General features: G+C 36.6%; 2 protein-coding genes across 4 annotated transcripts in view; both read left to right on the top strand.

Annotated features, from left to right (window-relative positions):
• Positions 1-3,200: 3,200 nt before the first annotated feature.
• FN3K (fructosamine 3 kinase) lies at positions 3,201-12,164 on the top strand. Of its 3 annotated transcripts, none has more exons than XM_070937481.1 (7): positions 3,373-3,432; positions 5,710-5,758; positions 6,014-6,165; positions 6,606-6,697; positions 8,212-8,288; positions 8,690-8,812; positions 10,082-12,164. In XM_070937481.1, exons 3-7 carry the CDS (start codon positions 6,023-6,025, stop codon positions 10,418-10,420), a joined length of 774 nt encoding a protein of 257 aa, XP_070793582.1. In that variant the 5' UTR covers positions 3,373-3,432; positions 5,710-5,758; positions 6,014-6,022; the 3' UTR covers positions 10,421-12,164. The 3 variants fall into 3 exon arrangements, with proteins under 3 accessions (XP_070793581.1, XP_070793582.1, XP_070793583.1); XM_070937482.1 differs by lacking the exon at positions 3,373-3,432 and adding an exon at positions 3,436-3,459; XM_070937480.1 differs by lacking the exon at positions 5,710-5,758 and having other exon boundaries at positions 3,201-3,432.
• Positions 12,165-23,506: 11,342 nt separating this feature from the next.
• TBCD (tubulin folding cofactor D) overlaps positions 23,507-25,409 on the top strand; it is a 148,634-nt gene continuing 146,731 nt past the window's right edge. Inside the window, exon 1 of the mRNA XM_070937478.1 lies at positions 23,507-23,699. Within this exon, the coding sequence (XP_070793579.1) occupies positions 23,507-23,699 (193 nt within the window). The remainder of the gene's footprint in view (positions 23,700-25,409) is intronic.

The raw sequence follows: 25,409 nt of genomic DNA, 5'->3' as shown, positions 1-25,409 counted from the left end.
GGGAACGTTTTGGATCAACCCAGTGGTGAAATTCATTTTTTTTTACTACCGATTCTGTGGGCGTGGCTTGGTGGGCATGGCTTGGTGGGCATGGCAGGGGAAGGATACTGCAAAATCTCCATTCCCTTCCCACTCCTGGGGGAAGGATATTGCAAAATCTCTATTTCCACCCCACTCTGGGACCAGCCAGATGTGGTATTTGCTGGTTCTCTGAACTACTAAACATTTCCACTACAGGCTCCCCGAACTACTCAAAATTTCCGCTACTGGTTCTCCAGAACCTGTTAGAACCTGCTGGATTTCACCCCTGAATCAGCCTCTAAATTTGGCTAAACACCAGAGAATTAGGATTTAGGTGACTCTAATGTGAATGTTTACAGTGTTTAAATGAATTGGGCAATATGCTAGGCATAGATTAAAAAGGCCAGAGTGACACTTGCAAATTAACACAAGGTATGGTACTTGGGACAGCATATAAACCGATCTTCTCAGGGAGAAGTGGCTCTAACTGGCTGTTGAATCAGTCAGTATCAAGGATATCTCCCTTCTCCTTTTGGAAACTTCTTTTTTTATTCAGAATTTCTGTTTCAGTGAGCTTTTAATATGCAAATGATTTTAGATGTTCTCCAACTACACTGTAGACATACATATATTTCTTTAATAACATTTATTCTTTTTTTTTTTTACATTCCATCACATTCTTCTATTATTCTGGCACATTCTAGCGACAGGAACAAAGACTAAAAAGTAGCTACTGTATGCAGTTAAGGGCAGGCTGATTCTGAATGGAAGCGGTTGCAAAAGAAATAGATTACATCCCCCCACACACCCTCTGAAATCAAATAGCTTTTCAAATGGAGGCAAGTCAGCTGCAACATTCAGACAATATATCCATTGATGTGATCTCCAGATGGGCAATTCTGGGGCTTCAGTTTTCCATTCCAAACTACTGTTGAGTTTGGAAAATGAAGGTGGAAAGGAGGCAATGAAGAATACTACTGTTGCTTCCTGTTCCATCCCAATCAGAACACTACATTTTGGTTTGGAGATTAAAATAAAACTTTTCCGTTTTCTTTCCCTTTCCCCTTTCTTCTTGTTCTACTTTCAGGTGCTTTGGAGAATAGGTTGGCCTCGTCTCCTCTGTGGACCCCCCTCAAATATTGGAACACATCAATGGATATATTGCTATCTTGTCAACCCTAGTCCTTCTTTTTGTTAAACTAGATATCAATTCCTGCAAACATTCTTCATATGTTTTAGCCTCCAGCCTCCTAATCATCTTTGTTGCTCTTCTCTGCACTCTTTCTAGAGTTTCAACATCTGTTATATCAGGATGCCCAAAACTGGATACAATATTCCATGTGTGGTCTTACCAAACCATTATAAAGTGGTACTAATCAGGGGTGGGTTCTACTTACCTTTACTACCGGTTCACAATGGGATTGTGCGCGCTTGCTCCTGCGCATGCGCAGATCGCCAATGACATCCAGGGTGGTGGGCAGGGCCTCTCGCCGGTTTTACTACTGGTTTTTGTGAATCGGTCCGAACCGGGGGCAACCCACCACTGGTACTAATCAGTGGTGGGTTCCTCCCGGTTCGTCCGGTTGAGCCGGTTGCGGTGATGATATGATGTCACCGAACTGGTTCTTCCCCCCCTCCCACCCCCCCACATTATTCTTACCTTTTATTTGGTCCCACCCCCAATCTATTGCTGCCTCCTGAGTCCCAGCTGATGACTAGAGGGAAAAAACTGTTTAAACTCTTGCCGCAGGGCTTCAAAGGGCCCTCCTACAGCTGATCAGTGTTAAAAGCAAACAAATGAGTCGGGTCGTAAGTGCGAGGACCTTCCAGAAATGACTCTGACCAGCTAGCCATGCCCACCTAGTCACATGACCTCCAAGCCACACCCACAAAATAAGCCACGCCCACAGATCCGGTATTAAAAAAAATTAGAACCCACCCCTGATACTAATACTTTGTGTGATCTTGATTCTATCCCTGTTAATGCAGCCTAGGACTTCATTGGCTTTTTTGACAGCAGCAGCACACTGCTGACTCATATTTAAGTATATTATAAATAGGTAGTCTTATTTCAAATGGCCCAGCTACCAAGGCCCAGTTTTGGAGCTTCTGATTGCATGTCCCCTTATGTAATGGCAATTCTACAATCTACAATACAATACCTCTAATCTTGAAAAGGAAGTATTTTAACTTGATAATCAATAAAACCAAATTCAGCTTTTACAAATTCTAGATTCAGGAAATTTCAGAGAGACAAACTCTAAAGACCAGCATCTTTCATATCATAGTCCATCTTGCAACCATCTATTTCATAAAAACTTCGCTGTACTTTAAATTGAAGTGCATTCCTCCTAGTTCATGTATACATTTGAACTACATCTCACCAGGCTCAAGGTTGACTCAGCCTTCCATCCTTTCGAGGTAGGTAAAATGAGGACCCGGATTGTGGGGGCAATAAGCTCACTTATTGAGCTTATAAAAGAACACCGCTTGGGGGGGCCAAAAGGCAAAAGCCCTACTAAGCAGGTATATACCAAAGTATGAAGGCTATTGCTTAACGCATTGTAAGCCGCCCTGAGTCTCCGGAGAAGGGCGGCATATAAATCGAACCAATAAATAAATAAACTAGACTGTGTTGTTTCTCTGTTATATAAAACGTGGGTATATGCATTTTATTTATTTTGTCATGTTTATGAAGTGTATATTGGAGTGGTGACCCTTGGAGAGCTGCATACAACGAAATTTCATTTTAATGTATGCCGATTAGTGTACATTCCAAGTGACAATAAAGTTATTCTAAGAGCTAGCTGGTTACTATCGTGTAACCTAGTTTCAAATAAAAAGGGAAAGAGTTTTAAAAAAGCGCCACCAAAAACCTAACATTGACAAACTAGAATGATCAAGCGCTCTCGGCGGCCTTCCAGAGGCTCTCCGACTCCCCCTCGTTAGCGGCGTTAAGAACCCACTTTATTGCAAGAATGGCTGTTTTTTTTTTTTTTAAACTTGCTTTTCAAGCCTACGGCCGTTCTGCTTTCCTTTTGCACTAGAACCGCGCTGCCTTGCATAGCGAGCGTCAGTCCTGCAGCGCCCACTAACCGAGTCCCCCTATCCTCCCGCCCCGTCCTCCGCGCCCGCCCTCCAAAGTTACGCTATATGGTTTCTTGCGGTTCAGTTTACGTTTGGCCGCAAAGAGATAAAAGAGCCGTAATACGAACGTCCGCTCGTCACCGAAGGCAAGAATCCGAAAGAGACAGGCGGCATTTCACAACCATGGAAAACCTGCTGAAATCTGAACTGAAAACCACCGTATTGAAGCTCTTGGGTGGCTCAAGAGGAGGGTGCATATGCCAAGGACAAGCCTACGAGACCGACGGAGGACGAGTGTTTGTTAAAAGCAACACCAAGCCCCAGGTTGACGATACTGTGGCGACAGCTCTTGTTAGCTATTTAAAATACTGCAGCTGGGAAAGCTCGGGGCCTGGGAGGGCAATCAGCTGGTAGAGGCGGCGACAGACACCTTGTGACACAGCTGTTTTGTTTTGCTCCCTGTCGTTTTTACCGCTTGCAATAAGGGTGCACAGGATGGGCGAAGCGAATTCCGTTTTTAAGGGGCGTTTCGATTTTCTCCGCGGCTTGATCTGCATCTGTTTGGCGGTGGGTGGGTGGTTCGTGAAATCAGGGGTAGTAGTCCTGGAAATTTGCACTAATTAACTAATTCGCTCGTCTGCTCTAATCCTCATGGAATCTCCCACTGAGTCTCACTGGCCACTTAATGCGATTAAACCAAATTAAGCAAACATTTGATTACATTTTAGCACCTGCACATTATTATTATTTTTTTTTTTTGGTGATGGAAACCTATCTCCTGCCTTGTCATTCTTTCAAAGCACTTTCAGTACTGGGAATTTACATTAACAATAATAGCTTGTATGCTGTCTCACCTAAGGACAGAACAATCAAAGAAATTACAATAAAATCCATCAAAGTCAAACGCTAATTATTTTCTCTGAAAAAAAGAAATTTCATTTTTATATGAAGCAAATATAAAAATACATTTCATCTTTTACAGAATGTTATCATTAGCATTTGGATTTTTTTTTAAAAAAATAATCCTGATTTTTCACATTTTAATCATGATTGTATTCCTTTTAAGCCACAGAGTCCTAGTGGGTTGAATATGTACAGTATATATTTACCTTTGCATGTTCTTATTCCAAAGGACATTCTAGTTGATAATCAGTATATCCAAATGTATTCATCTGCTAACAAATGTTTTCTACTATTTTATTAAGAGGAGTTGATAATTCTTCCATTAGCTTATTGCAAGGATGAAAAAACTTGGGTTGATGGTCATAATAGGAGTTATAAGAGCATGCTGTCAGTATTTTCATAAAGAGTCACAAATCACACTTTTATGAGAGGGCAAATTCAGGATTGCTCCTCATCCCATCCATATACTATTATCTTATGTCTGTTTGATAGTTTGTAATTCTCAATTGGGCTAAACATTGCAACACAGAGCAACTTTCTTTCAATGTACCTCAGATGAGCTAACTTACAGAATTCATCCAAAATCTGGGACCTATAATTCCCATGGGACTGAAATTTGGCAAAGTTTGTCACCACTTTAACACCACCACACCATCCAACTGCATTTCCCTTCTGCATTTCCCAAAAACCAGTGGCTGCATGGTGCAAGGGAAGATGGACCTCTTTCCTATCCTCTGTTCTATCTTCCTCTGACCCCTGTGTCTAACTGGCTGGTAGCAAGGTGATGGCGAGTGGCCATTGGCTGCTTTGAACCTGAGGCTGAAAACTGAAATCTATTAACGGCTGGTGAGGAATGACTTGGACGTCTGCAAGAATAGGGCTACTTGTGAGGTGTGGGCATTCGTGATTGATAGCTGAACTCTCTTCCTTATTGGAGGGAAGGGACCTTTGGGGACAAACCAGAACCCATTTTCTTCCTCATTGGGATGGGGGTGCAGCTCTCTTTGTTCCTTTAGCAAGCAGTTTCAAAGTTCAGTCCAGGAAGAGGAGAGTTGTGAGGGCAGAGGTAAAGGTAAAAGTAAAGGTTCTCCTTGCACATATGTGCTGGTCATTCCCGACTCTAGGGGGCAGTGCTCATCTCCATTTCAAAGCTGAAGAGCCAGCAGTCTGAAGACGTCTCCATGGTAATGTGGCCGGCATGGCTAAATACCAAAGGTGCACGGAACACTGTTACCTTTCCACCAAAGGTGGTCCCTATTTTTCTACTTGCATTTATTGCGTGCTTTTGAACTGCTAGGTTGGCAGAAGCTGGTACAAGTAACAGGAGCTCACCCCGTTACGCGGCACTAGGGATTTGGACTGCTGCACTGCCAACCTTTTGATCGACAAGCTCAGCATCTTAGCCACTGAGCCATCGCATCCTCCTGCCTGAGGGCAGAGGAAATAAGCCTATATTATATGTGGAAAAAACCCCAATGGGTCCCAGGTTGTCTAGTGTCCTCTAAAGATGTAATTTAGTGCCCCAATTTCCTTTTGTGGGACACTTCCAATTAAAAAAAAAAGGGGGTTATAGCTATCCACCTTTTTTATTTTCTAAGAATGCCTGGGCCAGAGACATTTTTTGAAATAAAGATGCTCTGGAGACTGGAACATTCTTTAGCACAGTGCTCTGATTTCATGTTTATTTATTTTGTTCAGGTTTGTGAATTGAATGAATCTAAAACAAGTAGAATGAACTGAGCGCCTGGTATGTATTAAAGAAAAGGTCTATGGGCACCTATTTCGTAGGTGTTTACTGAGCAACTCTTCTTTCACCTGCCCCTGGGTATTTGGGGTATATTTATTTTTGTTTTGGGGATACAACAGGTTCATATCCATATATATTTAAATAATTGACTGAATTCTTGAAACACAAATCAGAAGAACAACTCTTTTTTTCTGTCCTGCAAAATCCTAACATGCAACCAAATTTTTATTAAATTATATTCTTCTTTCTGACCAGGCTAGGATTATGCTTGAAGGTGAAATAGCAAGTTTAAGAGAAATTCAGAAAACCAACACCATACGGGTTCCTCAGCCAATTAAAGTGATGGATCTTCCTGGAGGTGGAGCCGCATTTGCTATGGAGTACATAAAAATGAAAAGCCTCAACAAGTATGTTAAAGGCTTTATTTTAAGATGTTGCTTCTCTAATTAACATCCCTCTTCTTTTCTTTTAACAATGGCAGTTCTGAAAAGAGTTTGCATGTTACTACCATGAAACAGTGTCTCACTCGGAGCAAAATAATCTTAGGGATCAGGATTTTTATGTTTTCCTGGAGGAGAGAGGGGTGGTGGAAAGCTAAGTGTCCTGAAACCCCTGTCAAGAGATAAAACTCTAAGGACAGAACATTTGTAATAATACTAAGCTTACACCGATTGCTGATGATTAATAAACTATTGAGAGGGTAACGAGAGGCTAATGTGTTGTGCAGATACAGTAATTATTTTCTAAATTATATATGTGTGAGCATGCATGTGTATAAAATCTCTGTTCAGGCTGATTTGGAATCACATGGTCCATAACATTGGAGTTTGTTTTCTTCTCCTTCTAGATATTCAGCAAAACTTGGAGAACAAATGGCAGATCTTCATCTTTACAATAAAGAAAATGGAGAAAAGCTAAGGAAAAAAGAACAAACAATTGGTACAATATAGTTCTTATGAACTAGGAGTTACTAATAATTAACAGATTTTGAGCACAACTTTAGATGGAAGCTGATGTAATTATTAGAGCTCATGGTCCTAAAGATAGAAAGATAGATAGATAGATAGATAGATAGATAGATAGATAGATAGATAGATAGATGATAGGTAGGTAGGTAGGTAGGTAGGTAGTTAGATAGATAGGTAGGTAGGTAGGTAGGTAGATAGGTAGGTAGATAGATGATAGATAGAATTACCATATTTTTCACTCCATAAGATGCACCTGACCATAAGATGCATCTAGGTTTAGAAGAGGAAAACAAGAAAAAAAAATCAGGTGGAGCCTGAGAGGACCACAGATAGGTGGCCTCTCATGTGCCAGCTCTGCCTATTGACTCCTGCACTGCAGAAAAGAGATAGAAGAGGCGGGGTTCAATACTGTAAAAGAACCCCACTGCTGCAGCCCGGCTGCTATTCACCAAAGGACCAGCACTGCCCACCTTTTTTGGGGGGCAAAAAAAAAGTGTGTCTTATGGAGCGAAAAATACGGTAATATGCTTCCCTTTACTTTTTTCTTTATAATATTGCTATTTGCTTCTGTTCTGTCAGAAAATGGACATTATTATTGATTTTGAAAAAGTATATGTGCAAAACAAACCTGATCAGGCATAAGTCCAATGTATTTTATAGTACTTAACTCCAAGATTTTCAATTCTTGTACTGTACAATATAGGTAGTTCTCATTTACCAATAAAGGAGATTATTTGTAACTCAGAGTTTAAATGAGGGGCCCTTGGTGTCCTCTGAGCTAGGCTGCTTTCTTGCAGATGTTCATTACCCAAACTAGATAAATCATCAGGGCTAGTTGCTAGTCCTAGAATTGGTGATATTACCTAGGTTGAATAATGAAATGTCTGTAAGAAAAGAACTCGGACAACATCAAGGACCCCTCAGTTCTCACTTACCATCTACAGTTGAGACTGCAATTTTGTTGCTAAGTGATGTGGTCATAAGTGAAACCTCACATGACTGCAGCTGCCTTATGACATCAGTTCCTCAGTTCCTGCATGGTCATTAAGCGAATCACTATGGGTTAAGCACAATGTCACATGATCTTGATTTGCAACTTCCTGCCAGCTTCCCCACTGACTTGCTTGTTAGAAGTTGGCTCTGAAATCACAAATGGATGGTGGTCACATTACCATTGGATGTTGCAACTTTCGTAAACGTGTGCCAGTTTCCAATCTCATGAATTCAGGGACACCATGAAGCCTGCAACGTAGAGGACTGGTTGGTCTTAAGTCTCCATTTTTAGTGCTGTTGTAACATTGGAACAGTCACTGAACATGTGGTTGAAAGTGAGGATATCTGTATTCCATTTAAGGCTGCAGTATGAAAACTATTTCTTGATACGGAACTCAGTAGGATTCATTTATGAGTTGCTCAATAAATAGAGAAAATAAGTGCTTCTATTTTACTGCTTGCAGTTTTATTTTTGTAAGTTTATTTTGCTAGGAGTAGGCCAGACAGAACCTAATTATGTGGATAAATTTGGATTTCATCAGGTCACCTGCTATGGCAATATAACTCAGGTAAGTTCTTTGATCAAAATATATGATATAAGATATTAAGAGTGCTAATTGTAAAACTATTATCTCCTTCTAGACTGCTGAACTTAAATTATTTAGATATTTTTATACCTGGCGGGTGTAAGGAAGAAAGGGAGTAAATATTTTCTTAAATAGTTGCAATCATTTTGTTTTGTGACCTGCATCTAAAGCCCAACATTACTTCCAGCATCTTAATTGGCCATACAATTTTTTTTTTTTTTTTTTTGTAAACAGAACATAGAATTTTTGTATCCATGTTTTGCTAAGGGACATTGTGGCTGGATTTTTGCAATTGCCACAAAAATCAAGTTTTTAAAGAAGGTGATTTTATACTGTAGTTGATAAGTTCATAGCATCATTTTCCTACTAGTTTTATTTTGCAGGTCAATGAGTGGCAAAATGACTGGCCTACTTTTTTTATTCGACACCGCCTCCAAGCCCAAATGGATTTAATAGAAAGAGATTATGGAGACAGAAAAGCAAGAGAGTTGTGGGAACAGCTAAAGGTAGGAAGAAAATGTTAGAATGTTACATTAAAGCAAATGAAAATAACAGAGTACTTGCCTCTGCAGAAACTAAAATTCAATTGAGCATTTCTGATTCTAATCATTCTACCAGCATTTAGCATATTATAACTATGAGATTTTTTTCCCCCAAGAAAAAGATCTATTTATAGTTTCATTTATATGTTGCTCTTTAATGTATTTTTTCTAGCTACGATTAATCCTTTTGGGATGACTTGGATGTAATTTTTATTTCTTTTCAACCCCATTATAAAAATGAAATGTAAGAAATGGGTGTATATAAATCAGAACTGAAACTTCTTAACTTGAAAGGAGAGCCCAAACTTGGTCTATCCCAGTGGTGGGTTTCTACTGGTTCACCCCAATTCGGGTGAATCAGTACCGGCAGCGGAAGGCGCTGCCCACCTGCCCAGACGTCATCACGGACGCTCTGCACATGCGCAGAAGGTTCTGTGCATGCGCAGAAATGCCACGTGCAAGCGAAGCAAGCACGCACACGCTCACAGTTCCGAACTGGTAGTGAAGGTAAGTGAAACCCACTACTGGTCTATCCTAAACTTTTGTGATGTTTGAGACCACACTGCCCTAAGCCACTCTGTGGCTTGTTTCTGACTTTCCATATGGGTGAATTCAGACTTTGGGAAATGTAAATTATGATGGAATGAAATATTATATAAAGTCAGTCAGTTAGCTAATTTTAATGTAACAATACTGAAGTGTTAGGTTTGAACGCAGTGTCAGTTTCCTTTTAGTTCTTCAACCCCTGCCTTCTTTATCTAATGATCTTGTTCCATTCATAATATGGAACTGCATTTCATACAACTATACTAACTTTGATATTATTTGCATTTTTTTTTAAATTGATTTAATGGAGTTGTTCTTTCTCTTACTCATTCTGTCTTAGCCCACCTCATAATAGCCTGTGATCTAAAACCATTCTGAAACCAGTAGAAGATACTCAAAGGAAATTACAAACATTGTCCCAAGTGTTAAAAAATCCCACCCTATCTATTTCACTTTATTAGATTAAGTCATAGTTCTAAGTCATAGAAGCCCAATGTTGCCAGTAAAAGCAACAAAATTTGTAATATATCCAGTTTGTAAAACTAGGGTTAAAAAATAAAAAAAGAACATTTAGAATCTGTATGTATATTCTGCTATTTGTCTTGTAGTTTTCTCAGTTTAAAAAAAAAAAATCTTTGGTCACTTTTTAAGCTATGTGTTTTTATGATGGTTTTTTTTTTTTTACAGCCAAGGATTCCAGAAATGTTTCATGACATGCAAATAATTCCTGCACTTGTTCATGGTGACCTGTGGTCAGGAAATGTAGCTGAAGATGACTCTGGACCAATTGTCTTTGACCCATCTTGTTTCTATGGCCATTCAGAATTTGAACTTGCAATTGCTATGATGTTTGGTGGATTTAGTAGTTCTTTCTTCTCTGCATATCACAGCAAAATCCCTAAGGCTCCAGGTTTTGAGAAACGTAATGCCCTTTATAAGTTATTTAATTATATAAATCACTGGAACCATTTTGGTACAGAATTTCGGAGACCTTCTCTTACTGTAATGCAAAGCCTTTTAAAATAATTGTCATGCACAATCATTCTTAGTGATTCCCCGTTTGGTACCTGTTGCTTCAAATGCATTGCATTGGAATGGTTACCTAGAAGACAGAATTAAATTGATGTGGTATACATCTGCTTCTTCACAAAACCTTGCAGTGGGCTTGTAATAATTGCACACTATGATTATCAAATAGTACACAACTAATTATTTCAAAAACAGTTCATCCTCGTGTTTCCTTAAATGAACCTGCCCCAGTAATAGCTCTGACAGATATTCAAAATACTGTTTTCATTTTCTCCTCTGCCTACATCTAAGCCAGTTTACAGTTGTCTGCAGGTGTTCTAGTTGTAAAATAATGTTTTCTCTATTTTCCCAACAAGGCTTTCCCCATAAATATATGGCATATTTCATTACAATAGCTGAGGGGATGACTGTGGGTGTTTCCCCTCACCAATATTATGACAATATACTTTGCTGGTGGTTTAGGGACTGATGGATAGCATTTTAATACAGCCATCTATCTTTGCCTTGAATTAAACAAATGTTTAATGGCTTGGAATTCAGGATATTACACATATCTGGAGTATGCCAGATTGGAAATGGCTACAATATGCCACATATGTACTGATTATGCCATTCCCTTTTAGGAAACTTTATTATTGATTACCTTGTGCCAACACGTCAAAAACAGTGTATTGGCTGTTAGGACTTATGGATAGTCAACTGGAAAAGACTTGTGGAAGATCATTTTTGTGCATAGTAACTGCAGTGAGATAAGTATACGTACAAAGATGGAAAGATTCTGAAATATCCACGATAGAGGAGTGGTTAGTAAAGATGATGGATTTGCAGAAATGGCCGAACTTACTTGTTTGATCAGGGAGAAGACAAGTATAATTATGAGTGACTGGAAACCCTTTATGGACTTTTTGTTGAAAACTGGAAAACAATGAAGTGGTGATTTATGGAGTTTATGATTACAAAGGGAAGATATGGGAAGAAAGGAATTATGTTATAACCTTGAAGGAGGAGGATAGAAGGTAATTATTTTGTAACTGCTGTAAAGTAGATTGGAGCCAATCTTTTATATATGTTCTTTTTTCCTACTTTTCTTTCTTCTATCTTTTTTTTATTCAGTCACTTGCCTTGCTCCCTTTTTTTAGTTCTTTTTATTTTGTTTACATTTATGTTTGCTTTTACCATTGTATAAAATACTAAATTTTATACAATAAATTTAGTAAAGTCACAAGCATACACAATGCTTTTGATATTTTAATTTTAATTCTTACTGACTCAGTTAGTATAGTGATCCAAAAGAAATCATGGTTAATGAAGTTTCACACTTCATATCTTTCCATTTTCTCTCCCTATAAGAAGAATTACATTAAAATGTTGAAAAATAGAGAATATTAGTCATTGATTTCCATGCCACTTCAGGATTCATTTGACTGCTATGTGGCATTTATATACTGTATTTTCATTTGAAAAATTACTCTAAGGTCTCCTTTCCTTTAGAAAATAAATTGCATTGTTATTTTATAACAATAGATTTTTGCAGTTTAGGGTTTAGCATCTCTCAAATACCTTTACAAAATAGGATGTTGAAAATAATTAACAATCTTTGAAATGTATATTAGATATGCTTATATGGTAAATGAAATACAAATGATTTTAGAGAAAATTACTTTATAATAGTTGATTGTCTCAAAATTATGCACTAACATAGCTGAACTATTTATTGAAATAAAATATTCAATATCTATAATTGTTCTGCTTTTTCTAAAAAGATCTCGTTATTACTTTTTTAAGGGGGTATGCTAGTAAGATTACTTAGTAATATTGAGTCCAGTGAATTCCCAGATAAGTCTGGATAGGTTCTTGTTTGTAATATTGTAACACTAGTTGTTTTTTTGTTCTCTTTTTTTTTTATCACAAGATAAAGTTATGGATAAGCTCACAATATATAATCCTTAATAATACACAATTTGAATAAGAGTTGTTGTACATATAATATAAAATCAAAAGAAAGCAAAGCCCTATTTACATCATTTGAAACTAGAGTTCTTCTAACTATAAATTCAGGTATTTCAGTTCTTAATAGCGTGATAATAAAATTGGAGTTTCTCCACATTTGGGATACTTGATCCTTGTTCAAACTTAATTGCAAGGCAAGTAAGGTGGAGGGAAGGGGCGTTGTCTTACCTGAACGCCCTTTCTGAGAGTGGAGACTCCAAATAAAAAAAACTCAGCTTATTTGGAGCCTACAGGCTAGATATTTCTTTCACTTTCATTTTAACAGCTTAGTAAATAGGATTGAATATGACCTCCATAAAATATATAGGAATATTTAAAGAAGAAAAAGTGGGAAAACACAGAATCTTCTGCCCTCTCTCATTGAATAGGAAATTGGGATTTGATGGTCTCAATGACAGCTCTGGTTCGGTGGGTCTATGACTACATTTTGTTCTCTTATTAATCTCAAGGGGAATAGGACACAAACAAGAAACTGCTCTTTTCTCTTAAAATTTATAGCTAATCATGGTTTTGCCTTGTATTAATCAGTAATATAGTTGTTCTACATTACATTTTGAAGGCTTGAATTGTAGAGGAGTAGCTGAGTCATGAAATGAAGATTAAATGGCAATATACAGTTTCTGTAAATCACTCAGAGATAAATGTGTTGTATGATTAATGCCTGCTTGTAAATATAAGTATATTTTTACTTGGAAATGCAGTTATTTTGGGGGGAGGGGGGTGTTCAGAAAGAGGTTTATTTTACATCAGTTGTTCCTAAACTTCGGGTGCTGTAGTAAAAGGTTGAAGGGGAGTGAAAAGGAAAAAAGACCTATTCTCTCTTCCAGAATAAGACTATAAATTTCCAACATCAACCTAGATTGAACCCTTATGACCAAATCAGTGATAAGGCTAAAATGATAATTAGACAGGTTTTTTTTTTTTAATTAAAAGAGATGACAGTGGAGTATGATTTTTTGTTTAGGTGACAATGAATAGAAAGGGGAAGTTTAAATTTTCCTCCCTGATACACTTTAGATGAAATCCTATCACTTCCCAGCACCCCTCTTTCATTGGGGTCTTCCTTCCTGGGATCAACAGCAATTATACAGAATTTCCTTTTAATTTCCCTTGAAACATCCTGTTTACATCTCGCAAACTCTGGTAACCTTAATGTGAAGCTCCTAGTGATTAACATTCCTAAAATGGAAATTTGGAAGTACTTATCAAGCTTTATAAGCAATTTGTCACAGATCAAATCACTATGATGTGAACTTAAAGCAATTCACTTATCTTTCTATTCCACAGAAATATCTAGGATAAATAAAAACGAAATCTTCAAAGCCGTGTTATATCTTAAGAAATCTTGGCAAACAAGATTTTAAGCTTCAACAATTATTTAAATGTGGTCATGCTAGATCAAAGAAAAATCCCACCACTGATTATTTTGTTGTACCCTCAGTGAGAGATGATGCCCTTGTGGTCAGAATGAACCTAAGAATTTATCACATTTATTTTTCCCACTGCCTTTTCTATACTAGTTTACATATATGTATATTGTACTCCCTTGCAACCTCCTCCCCACAATATCTTTTTATGGGAGGCGGTGCATTTGCTACCAGTAGTTTAGTAGTTTAGAATTCTACCATTACCTTTAGATTTGTTAAGTTTCTATCTACAATGATTTCCATAGGAAACCACAAGATGTCCTAACGATTTTATACAATCTATTAAGGCAATATATCAGCAACAAACAGCACAAGTAATAATTAGTGGTAGTTTAACGGAAACTTTCAATATAGAAAAGGGAACAAGACAATGATGTCCTTTATCTCCATTATTGTTTATTTTGACTCTGGAATTTTTGTTGAATAAAATACGTGGTTCAGATAAAATAAGGGGAATTAAAATTAGGAATGAGGATTACAGGGTACGAGCATTCGCAGACGACCTGGTTGTGACTTTGACCCAACCAATAAATTCGGTTATAGGTTTAACGGATATAATTAACCAATATGGACAAGTGTCTGGATTTAAAATTAATGCAGAGAAAACGAAGATAATAATTAAAAATATGGTTACAAGTCAAAAATAAGAAATTGAAAGAATAACAGGATTTGAATCAGTTAAGAAGATTAAATATTTAGGGGTTTATATTACAACATCAAATGTGAAATTATATAAGTGTAATTATGAAGTACTGTGGCAAAAAATCCAGAAAGAGATGGAAAGTTGGAAAAAATTGCAATTATCATTGCTGGGAAGGATAGCTGCAGTAAAGATGAATATTTTGGCAAAATTTTTATTTCTTTTTCAAATGATACCAATACTGAAAAAAGATGGAAATTTGCACGAATGGCAGAAGGGTATTACTAATTTTGGGTGGGCAGGAAAGAGACGAAGGATAAAACGAAAAATAATGCAAGATATACGTAAAGAGGAGGTCTCAAAATGCCTAATTTAAGATTGTATTATAAGGCAGCTGTGCTCTCAGCAATTAGTGATTGGATTAATTCAACAGAAGAGAGAATATTGAATATTGAAGGGTATGATTTGTTATATGGATGGCATGCATATTTACTATAAGATAAAAAGGTGGATAAGAATTTTAAAAGTCATATATTAAGAAATGCATTATTACGGGTATGGAAAAAGTATCAATATAAATTAAATAATAAATTACCTGTTTGGACAATACCTAGACATATGATAGAGAATATAAGTGTGGAGCAGAAACAAGATGTGACTACTTATAAAGAGCTTCTTATTCTGAAAAGAGGTATATTGCAATTAAAATATTTAGAGGTATTAAAGGAAGAAAGGAAAATTCAAACCTGGTTTCAGTATGGGCAATTGTATACTAGGTGGAAAGAAGATCAGAAAATTGGTATTTTGCAAAATGAAGAAAACTTAATAAAACAAATCAGAGATCAAAGTCCAATGCATATTAAAAGGTTGTATAATGCACTGATAGAAATAGATTCAGAAACTGAGTTAGTGAAGGATTGTATGATAAAATGGGCACAAAACTTTGGGGAATCAATACCTATGGATGTATGGGAGAAAATATGGGTTAGAAATGTGAAGTTTACTCAAGCCCAAAATCTAAGAGAAAATTTCTACAAAATGTTTTATAGATGGCATTTAGATTCCCAAAAGCTAGCCTGTATGTACCCGAGTTTACAACCTACATGTTGGAGATGTAAATGTGATGATGCAACGTATTTTCATGTATGGTGGACATGTAAGAAAATTAAGGCATTTTGGATTAAGATATGATGGATTATACAAAATATTCTTAAAAGGAAGATAAAATTTATTCCACAGTTGTTTTTATTGGGTATAATTGAAGGATGTACAGTTATAGAGACTAATCTGATTTTGAATTTAATAACGGCAGCCAGACTTTTGGTGGCGCAATATTGGAAGAAGGAAGAAATACCTACTATTGAAGAATGGACATTAAAAGTAGCTAATTTGGCGGAGATGGCTAAAATTTCTGCATATTTGAAGGACCGTTCGAATGAAAGATATGTACTGGAATGGAGAAGATGGATTGACTATATACAAAACAAATATGGAACTAAAAAGTTGCAAATAGCTTATGAATGAATTATTTAGATGATTTTTCTTTTTTACTTTGATATTTTAGTACCTATGGCGGAGTTAAAGAGTAAGGGGAAGTTAAGAGTTTATAGTTAGTTTGCTTATGTTAGATTATGTTTGTTAAATGCAATACCCTGTATTTTGCTCTGGGAAGTCGGAGGGGGGGAATTTGTTTGTAAAACATCTTAAAACTTTTCAATAAAAAAAAGATGTCCTAATGATAATATTATTGTCTTTTTTCTCTCTTTTACCGTCCTTTATTTTGTTTTATTCTATTTTGTTTATACTGTTTAATATTTTAAATTTTTATATGACATGTTATATTTGGTATTAAGCAATATCAAATATAACAAATGTCATATAAAACCTAAAATAAATAAACAGTGTAAAACACAATAGAAACAGAAATTTTCTTAAAATAGAAATTTTAAGAAAACTTAAGATTTCAAGTCATAATTATTTAAATATTGTCAGGCTAAATCAGATGTCCCACTATACTGCCTTCAATAAGATTCAGAAGTTTCCCCTGAAAACTTTGCGGGATATATTTGGATCTCATGAGTAACAACTATAATTTACAAACCTAGCCTTTAGGTTTGTAGATTTCTAGTACATGTGAACAGACATAGCGTTGGTTGAGATATTAGGCATTTTTTTTTCATCCAAACAGAAAATGGCCTTGGTTTTGGTGTTAACATCTGTCTGGTAAAGAAGTGTAAGTTCAGTATGGAACTCCACTGGGCTCCATCTTTGATTAATATTCATTTTATATTTTTAAAGGAACACTTTAGATAAAAATACCTCTGAACATTTAAATTCATACCTTCATTTCACTACAGATAGTTCTCAATTAACAACCATTCATTTGATGGTTGTTCAAAGTTACAACGGCACTGAAAACCTGACATGACCAGTTTTTGCACATATGACCCTTTCAGCATTCCCACAGTCATGTGATCAAACTGTGGGTGCTTGGCAATTGACATGTATATTTATGATGGTTGCAGTGTCCTGGCAACCTGGGCTTATCATTTGCAACCTTCTTAGAAAGCTTCTGACAAGCAAAGCCAATGTGGGAAGCCAGATTCACTTAATGATCACATGGCAAAAAAGATCATAAAATGGGACACTATTCATTTAACAACTGTCTTAATTAATTAGCAACAGAAATTTTGGGCTCAATTGTAGTTGAGGACTACTTCTAATGATATCCATATTAAAGGCCTGGAGACTAAAACATATGAAGAATGGTTGCAGGATTTGGGTTTGCAGTCTAGAGCCATGATGGCGAACCTATGGCACAGGTGCCAGAGGTGGCATGCAGAGCCCTCTCTGTGGGCACATACCCCATCGCCAGTTGCTCTTTGGGTTTCCGGCACGCTGGTCAGCTGGTGTTTGTGGGCACCAGAGTGCCGGAAAACGGACTGGAAAATGGCTGAAAAACAGCCAAAAGCGGCCAAAAACCAGGCCATTTTTCGGGCTGTTTTCTGGGTCGTTTTTCAGACTGTTTTTGGCCTGAAAATGTCCCGTTCCCCCCCCCCCCCGGCCAAAAAACAGGCATGTGCGCACTGGCCAGCTGGTCTTCAGGGTTTCTGGCACTCCGGCGCGTGCACACGCACATGCATGCACATGTGTTCCGGTTTGGGCATTCGCTGCCAAAAAGGTTCACCATCACTGGTCTAAAGAAAAGAAGGACTACGGGGGACATGAAAACAGTATTCCAGTATTTGAGGGGCTGTCACGAAGAGGAGGGGGGGCAACTTATTTTTCAAAGCAACAGAGGGCAGGACAAGAAACAATGGATGGAAAGTAATCAAGGAGAGAAGCAATCTGGTATTAAGTTCCTAACACTGATGATTATTAACCAGTGGAATAGCTTTCCTTCAGAAGTTGTAGGTGCTTCGTCACTGAAAAGACTGGACAGTTACTTGTCTGAAATGGTATAGGATCTCCTGCTTGAGCAGGGAACTGGACTAGAAGACCTCCAAGATCCCTTCCAGCTCTATTCCGATTGATTGATTAATGTATATGCTTCACATTCAAATGTTCAAATACAGATACTATAATTCTATGGGGGCCTTGGTGCTCTCCGAGCTTGGGGGTTTTCTTACAGATATTTCATTCAAACCTGTAGTTCAGTCCTGAGCTACAAATATTGTCTTCTATCAGTACTATGATTCTAATGCAGTTATATAGAATAGGGTGCTTGATCTTTTAGAACTGGATTATACTTGCTTTCCTTATTGTTACCGTGTTTCCCTGAAAATAAGACCTTGTCTTATATTTTTTTGAATCTTGAAATAGGTGCTTGGCCTTATTGTTATGCGCTCAAAAGCCCGATTGGGTTTATTATCAGGGGATGTCTTATTTGGGGGAAACAGGGTAAAAATTAATTCAATCTATTATGGCCACCCATAATAGTCTATTTTATTATTGCTAGACTGTTCTTTAATTGAATAAAGTATGTTTTTATTCTGTACATAAATTCACTCATGATTGGGGACCGGCCAATTTATAAGTAGTCTTAGTATAACATGGGTGTGTGAGAAGGGAATTATTATTATTTTTCTAATTTTAGATCCTTTCGTTTCCCGTCCCATCCCACTCCCTAGGCAGATTCAATAATAGACAAAGCAATATAACATCCTTTCTAAAAGACAAAAATACAGCCATGAGTGCATCATCCTGAATTTTCTCCTTCGAAGAAAGGGATTAACTATTCTCCGCCGTTTCTTGTTCGGATTTGCTTAGTGATGGGTTTGAGACACGCCGTCTCCATCCTTTAACCTTTACTGGCGCGGAGTCTGTACCTTTTCTATAAAATGCACTTGATGAGAAGTTGGTGTAGCGCCCGGCCCGACGCGTGGCAAGCAGTAGTTTTGCTATTTTCGGGATTAAGAGAAAACCGGGCAGAAACGTGAGACCCTCCAAACTCTGGAGAAGACATCCTCCGCGCTCATCGCCAACCCCTGCCAAATTCCTTTCTTTCCGCCCCCTCCCCTTCGTTAGGCTCCTCCCCTCTCCTTCCTCCTGAAGGCAGAATCCTGACGTTTCTAGGCTTTTTTTGACCCACGCGGGGAGCCGTAGAGCGGAGGCCTGGCTCCACGACGAGCCTCTTTGGTTGTTAAGGTAATGAAAGCTTCGGCGGGGCGAAATGAGGGCCCGTTTACAAGGGATCGTCCGGCCTCTACGAGAGGCGCAGTTGGGAAATCGGGCCGGCTGGAGGGAGATTGGGTCAATGAGAGGCTCGGAGCTTTGTCCTAAAAAAAGGAGGAGATGTGGTCCGGTCCGCCCAGGGTAGAAGGATGCTGGGTGTCTCCAAGGCGGGGAATTCACTGCTTGTCTCTCAACCCGTCTTTATTCCACAGCCTCTTACTTAAGAAATACATTAAAATCTTAAGAAATACATCTCGCCAAGGCCTGGCGAGAAATTAAAAGTCAGGGGAGCGGGTCTAAGAGTGGTCAGAGGGCTTCAGTTTTTACCCTTGAATATTGGTGCTTCCGCAGTAAATGGTAACACCCAAAAACATCTGCATGAAAGAAGGAAAGAAAGATTGTTCGGTCCGTTGGGTGGCATTTAAAAGCTGCAGGCTTTGCTGTAATGACTATAGCTCAAGATTTTTCCATGACTGTATTTTATTTGCAGAGAAAAAAAAAAGGTTTTTTCCCCCCAGAGCCATCCGATTTCTGCAGATTGAGGGTTGAAGGAAGATGCATCCTTCGGGCTTTATAGGGATTCCAGCTAGCAAATAATAACAAAACAGCTAGGATTTTTTTTAGGCAGATTTTCAAAGGGTGATGCTGAAAAAGCCAGGCAAGCATAGCCATAGGAAAGAATCGGCGCTCACTTAGGCTCATGGAAATCGCTATGCTGCAAATAAGTATTGACTAGATTGGACCCTATTCAAACTGAGGCAGCAACCTAAATATGAGTTATTATAAATAAAATGTGGAATGGATTGTGAAAGAAAAATCAAGGGGCCAAAGAAACAGATTAGATGAATTTGGTAATATTTCTTGTTCAATGAACTTTCTGAAGATTTATTTATTAGATTTATATCCCGCCCTTGCCTACAGTAGCTGAAGGTGATGTTACATAGTGCTCCTTCCCTCTCCTATTTCCCCACAACAAACTTGTATGGGAACCGAAAGTGAATGACTGACCCAAAGACACCAAGTGAAAAGATTATATATATATGTGGAGATATATATTTCTATACACACACACGCACACACACACACACACACACACACACAACCAGTGTTCATGTGTCTATATATGTGGGCAGCCTCAGCCCACACATTGCATTTAGCCTTTGTGATAACAATTGACCGGTAACATCTTTTTATTCTAGAGGTAGTACTTTAATAAAGCTCATTGTACAGAATGTAGCTTGGGGCTGAAGAAGTATAGACTATATAATTAAAGTCCATTAGTGTAATATTTGTTCATTTATTTATTAAAATGAGAAATAAGGAAATTTGGCATACAGGGAGTCCTCAACTTACGACCACACAAAATTTATGTTGCTAAGTGAGAAACTTATTAAGTGAGTTTTGCCCCATTTTATGACACTTCTTGCTACATTTGTTAAGTGAATCACTGCAGTTGTTACATTAGTAACATGGCTGTCAACTGAATCTTGTTTCCCCAGCAACTTTGCTTCTCAGAAAGTTGCAAAAGGTGATCACATGACCCCGGGATACTGCAACCGTCATAAATGTGAGTCAGTTGTCAAGCATCCAAATGTAAATCATGTGACCGTGGGAATGCTGCAATGGTCATAAGTGTGAAAAATGGTCATAAGTCACTTTTTTCAGTATCATTGTAACTTTGAACAGTGACTAAGCAATCTAGTAAGTTGAGGACTATCTGTACTACCATGTAGAAAAAATACATAGAGTGATAAATTTTTAATTAAGACGTATATTCTCAAAAATACAATTGAAAGTTAAGGCACTTATGTTACCCAAGATAAATTACTAAATTTGATTTCAAATTTGTCAACACTTCTTGATTGTGGTTTACATTTTATATTAGGTTATTGTTTTTATATTTTGTAAGTCATCCAGAGTTATTATTGTGAAATGGAAGGCTAGATAAATTTATCTATATCTATATCTATATCTATATCTATATCTATATCTATATCTATATCTATATCTATATCTATATCTATATCTATATCTATATCTATCTATATCTATATCTATATCTATATCTATATCTATGTAAAAAGTTAAAATCTCTGGTGTTTTCATGCGTCATTATAAGTTTGTTAGTTAAAATGTTTAAAATCCTGGCTAAGATCCCAGCTCAGAATCCTCTAAATTCCCAAACAAAACCCTTTTTAAGGTCTTTCAAAAACTCTGGCTGAAATCCTAACCAACACTTTAAAGGTTAGGTAACGTTTCGACAAGCTCTCTACCTTGTCATCTTCGGGCCTTTATTATCAGTTTAGAAGCTGTGGGTCATGCTTCATTATACTAGCTGCAGCCTGAATGCGTGTTAACGGTCTGGCTCCCTATTACCAACTGTCAACTGCAAAGAGGTAAGAATTCTAGTAGGCATCACAGCACCACTGGTTGCCTGTTGAGATCTTAGCATATCTTCTGGCTTGGTTCTCTCTCTCTCCCTATTGCTAGCTATCAACTGCAAAGAGGAAAGGGTTCTTGTATGCATTACAACACCACTGGTTGCCTGTTGGGATCTCTGCCTATCCTCTGATGTTAAAATTCGAGTTTCCCTCAGTGCAGGTTTCCAAATACTTGATAACCTAGAGGCGTCTTCTAGTCTATTCATATTGTGCGGCCTCTTTTTATCTATATCTATAACTATATCTATTTTTCTTTCTAGGTTTTATGTGTATTTTTCTTTAGCCAGGTTCTACCTACGTAAACCAATCTATATCTATATCTATATCTATATCTATATCTATATCTATATCTATATCTATATCTATATCTATATCTATATCTATATCTATATCTATATCTATATCTATATGTCTGCAAGAATATAGCCCATCTCTCATACATAAATGACATAACTAAAATGCCATTGATATATTGGTGTACCTAGATACAATTTGCATTAGTTGTATCTTATTGTGCTTTTAAATTGCAGAGCCACTGGGGATCATTTGACACAGTACAACAAATAAATAAACAGTATCAATAGCTTTCTGATCAGGGTGGATAAAAATCAATGATTTTTTTAAAAAAATAAAAAAAAATCAGATTTTTTTTATTTAAATCAGATTTTTTTGATTTTTATCGAATTTATTTTAATAAAAAACTTTTGGGGTAAAAATCTATCGTAAGATAGTTTTCTATTTAAGATACATAAATAATTTAGTTTATTCAGCATGAAATGGAGCTTAGTTATGTAGCATGAGGCTGTATATTCTGCAACACTGGGACTATCGGTGAGTCAACAGTGGGTCAAAGGAGTAGCAGAGATGACAGTTGCTCTTTAAAAATTATTTAAAAATTTAAATCGAGTTGATTTAAATTAATCCTTTTTACTAGTGATTTAAATCATGATTTAAATTGTGATTTAAATCAACTCGATTTAAATCAAATCCGCCCTGTTTCTGATCCTGTTACAATATATCCATGGCCCATTGCTTCAATCTCAGTCATCTTTCCTTTTAAATAAACTTACTGTAATTTAACATTTTATCCAATTTAATAGATGAGGCATTGTAATTTATCTGATTTCCATTTCTTTTTGGGGACATTCCATTTCCCCCCCAAAATGCTCTTATTTATAAAAGATATTTACTATCTGTGAATTTCAACGGATCTTAATTATGTCAGTATCCATTATTATGTAAATATAGGAAAACCAAGAAAAAGGTCTCATACATCATTAAAGCTCCAATTATTTGCTGTGGATGTTCTTAATCTTCTGTTTTATTATGACCCTTTTCTAAATCTACTTTATGGATTAAAGCTGGACCCTTTGCAAACTTCCTCATAGTTAAAGCTTCTCCGAAATTTATTTATGCACAAAACCAGTGATAACTAGATATTGCAGATAGTAGTCTTGTAGCTCCGTAATATGGAAATTTAGGAAAAGAGAAGGGAGGGAAATTGTCACATATTTTAACTTTTCTTTGTATGTTACTGTTAATTGTCTATTTTGAAGATAGAATAGTCGTAGTCCAGTTCAGATCAAAAAGTCTTAGATATCACTGAAATGGAGTGAGGTCTAATGGGGGAAAATGGATTTGTTTAATGACTTTGTGATTCACTTAACCACATTGATTCAGTTAATGACTGTGGCAAAAAAGGTAAAATTGGGCACAACTCACTTACCAACCGTCTTCCTTTATAACAGAAGGTCCACTTCCAATTGTGATAATAAGGATTACCTGCACTTCTGTTATGGATTTTTATTATTGAAACAAATTAATGGTTCTAACTCTAACTTTAATTTTAATAGGGTTTTATTTTGCTAGAAAATAATTCATTATAAAGGAGATGGTTTTAAATGAGATAAACAATGATGGGTGCGATCAAGAGGACAACAAATGCTTGGAGCCTGATGTCATCGCGAAAGGAAACATACTTGAAAGTTTTACAGAGAGTCAAGAAACGAAGGAGTTGATTAATAATCTTAGATTGGTATATAAAGACCTGATACGGCGAGAAAAAGTTCTTGAAAAATTTAGAGGTAAGAGATAATATTTTAAAATAAAATTTCAAAACATGAAAATCAATCTTGGTCAGGATCTTTATTAGAAATATGTGTGTGTGTTTGTATAAATCATTGGAAATGTTATTTCCATTGTTTGGCAAGTAGTATACTGTAAAAGTAACCAGTTAAGACTATTCATCTCCCTTTATTTACTAACTCAATAGGACTGCAATCCTAAATATTTTTCCAGTTCATCAGTAAAGTAGAACTTAAATGTGAATATAAAATTCTTTTAGTCTCAGCCTGGTAACTTTTTCTACTAAAATGAACTCTTAAATTCTCATTAGGAAGGGTAATGACTTGGTTGGGATTCACAGAGGAGCACACTGTTCTGAAACCTCTTCCTCATCTTTTTAATTTTAATTATTTTATTCTTGTTTGTAACTGTTTTACAATAATGTTTATATATAGCTTTTTTGTTTTTATGTCTATTTGTACACTGCCCAGAATCAATGAGATGGATGGATGGATGGATGGAGAGAGAGAGAGAGAGAGAGAGAGAGAATGTAAAATGACTTCCTACCTATACTATTGTTATTATTGCTTCTTTTTTATTAATAGCAGACATATTTGTTTTTAAAGAGTGAATTATTTTAATGTTTCATACAAAGAAGTATTGCAGAAGATTTCTGATAGCTATAAGATTATTATTGTTTTCTTGTATGCTATTTTGCATTTATGAGATTTATTTCCAGAAAAGGTTTTGGTGCTGAAAGTTTCTTGCATTTTCTTTCTTTAGATTAAAGTTTATGTTTCATTTATATAGAAATGAATCCACCAGTATTTTTTTTTACAGTAAACCTCCATGGGCTTAGCTTTAAAGTTTCTTATTTTCCTTTATATAGAAGACACCTTTTGGTGTCTGCTAGGTAATTATTTGCAAAAGTATTCTTAAACTATTGCATTTAATAGCTGATGGGGCTGCTTAAAAATTGATGGACTGCCAAAAGTTTTAATAATAAAGGTAACATTTAAGATCCTAGTTTATTAAATATGTAGTCCCATAATATCCTAAATTATTCTGAAAATTGTTTGATCCCATTCGAACAAATATTTGAGAGACATTGAGTGAGGGGCTGTAGAGAAATTGGGAAAGTAGTAAAGCCCTGCTCTATAAAATTTATTCCATTAACAGAACAATAATGAAGATCTTAGCCTTTGCTTTTATGCTAACTTTGTTCCTTCATAATCTTTTTATGGTATGATAGTAAATCTTACTAATACTGTAATACAAGTAGTCTAACAAATGTTCATTTAGCAACTGTTCAAAGTTATGACAGTGCTGAAAAAGAAGATTTATAACTGGTCCTTGAACTTATTCTATTTTAGCTTTCCTACAATCATGTGATAGCAATTTGGGACCTTAGCAATCAGTGCACATTTTGTACGGTTGCAGCGTCCCATGGTCATTTGTTCACCATTTACATCAGAAGCCAGCTTCTGATAGGCCAAGTTAGTGGGAAAATTGGCAGGAAGGTGGAAGTCACAGTCATGTAATGCTGTACTAAATGTCCATGGGATATTCACTTAATGACTGCAGCCGGAACTGATGTCATAAGTCAGGCACTGACACATGATGTTTCACTTTATGATCATGTTGCTTTGCGATAGATTTGTCAATCCCATTTTCAATCTACCTGTAAATGTTTTAGTAAATCATGTTTAAAAAGTCAATCTAATACATCA

This window comes from Pituophis catenifer, unplaced genomic scaffold (genome assembly GCF_029215685.1).
Source record: "Pituophis catenifer annectens isolate HBS135680 unplaced genomic scaffold, rPitCat1.0.hap2 SCAF_2, whole genome shotgun sequence".
NCBI classification, from domain to species: Eukaryota; Metazoa; Chordata; class Lepidosauria; order Squamata; family Colubridae; genus Pituophis; species Pituophis catenifer.
This window is presented reverse-complemented; position numbering and strand designations above follow the sequence as displayed.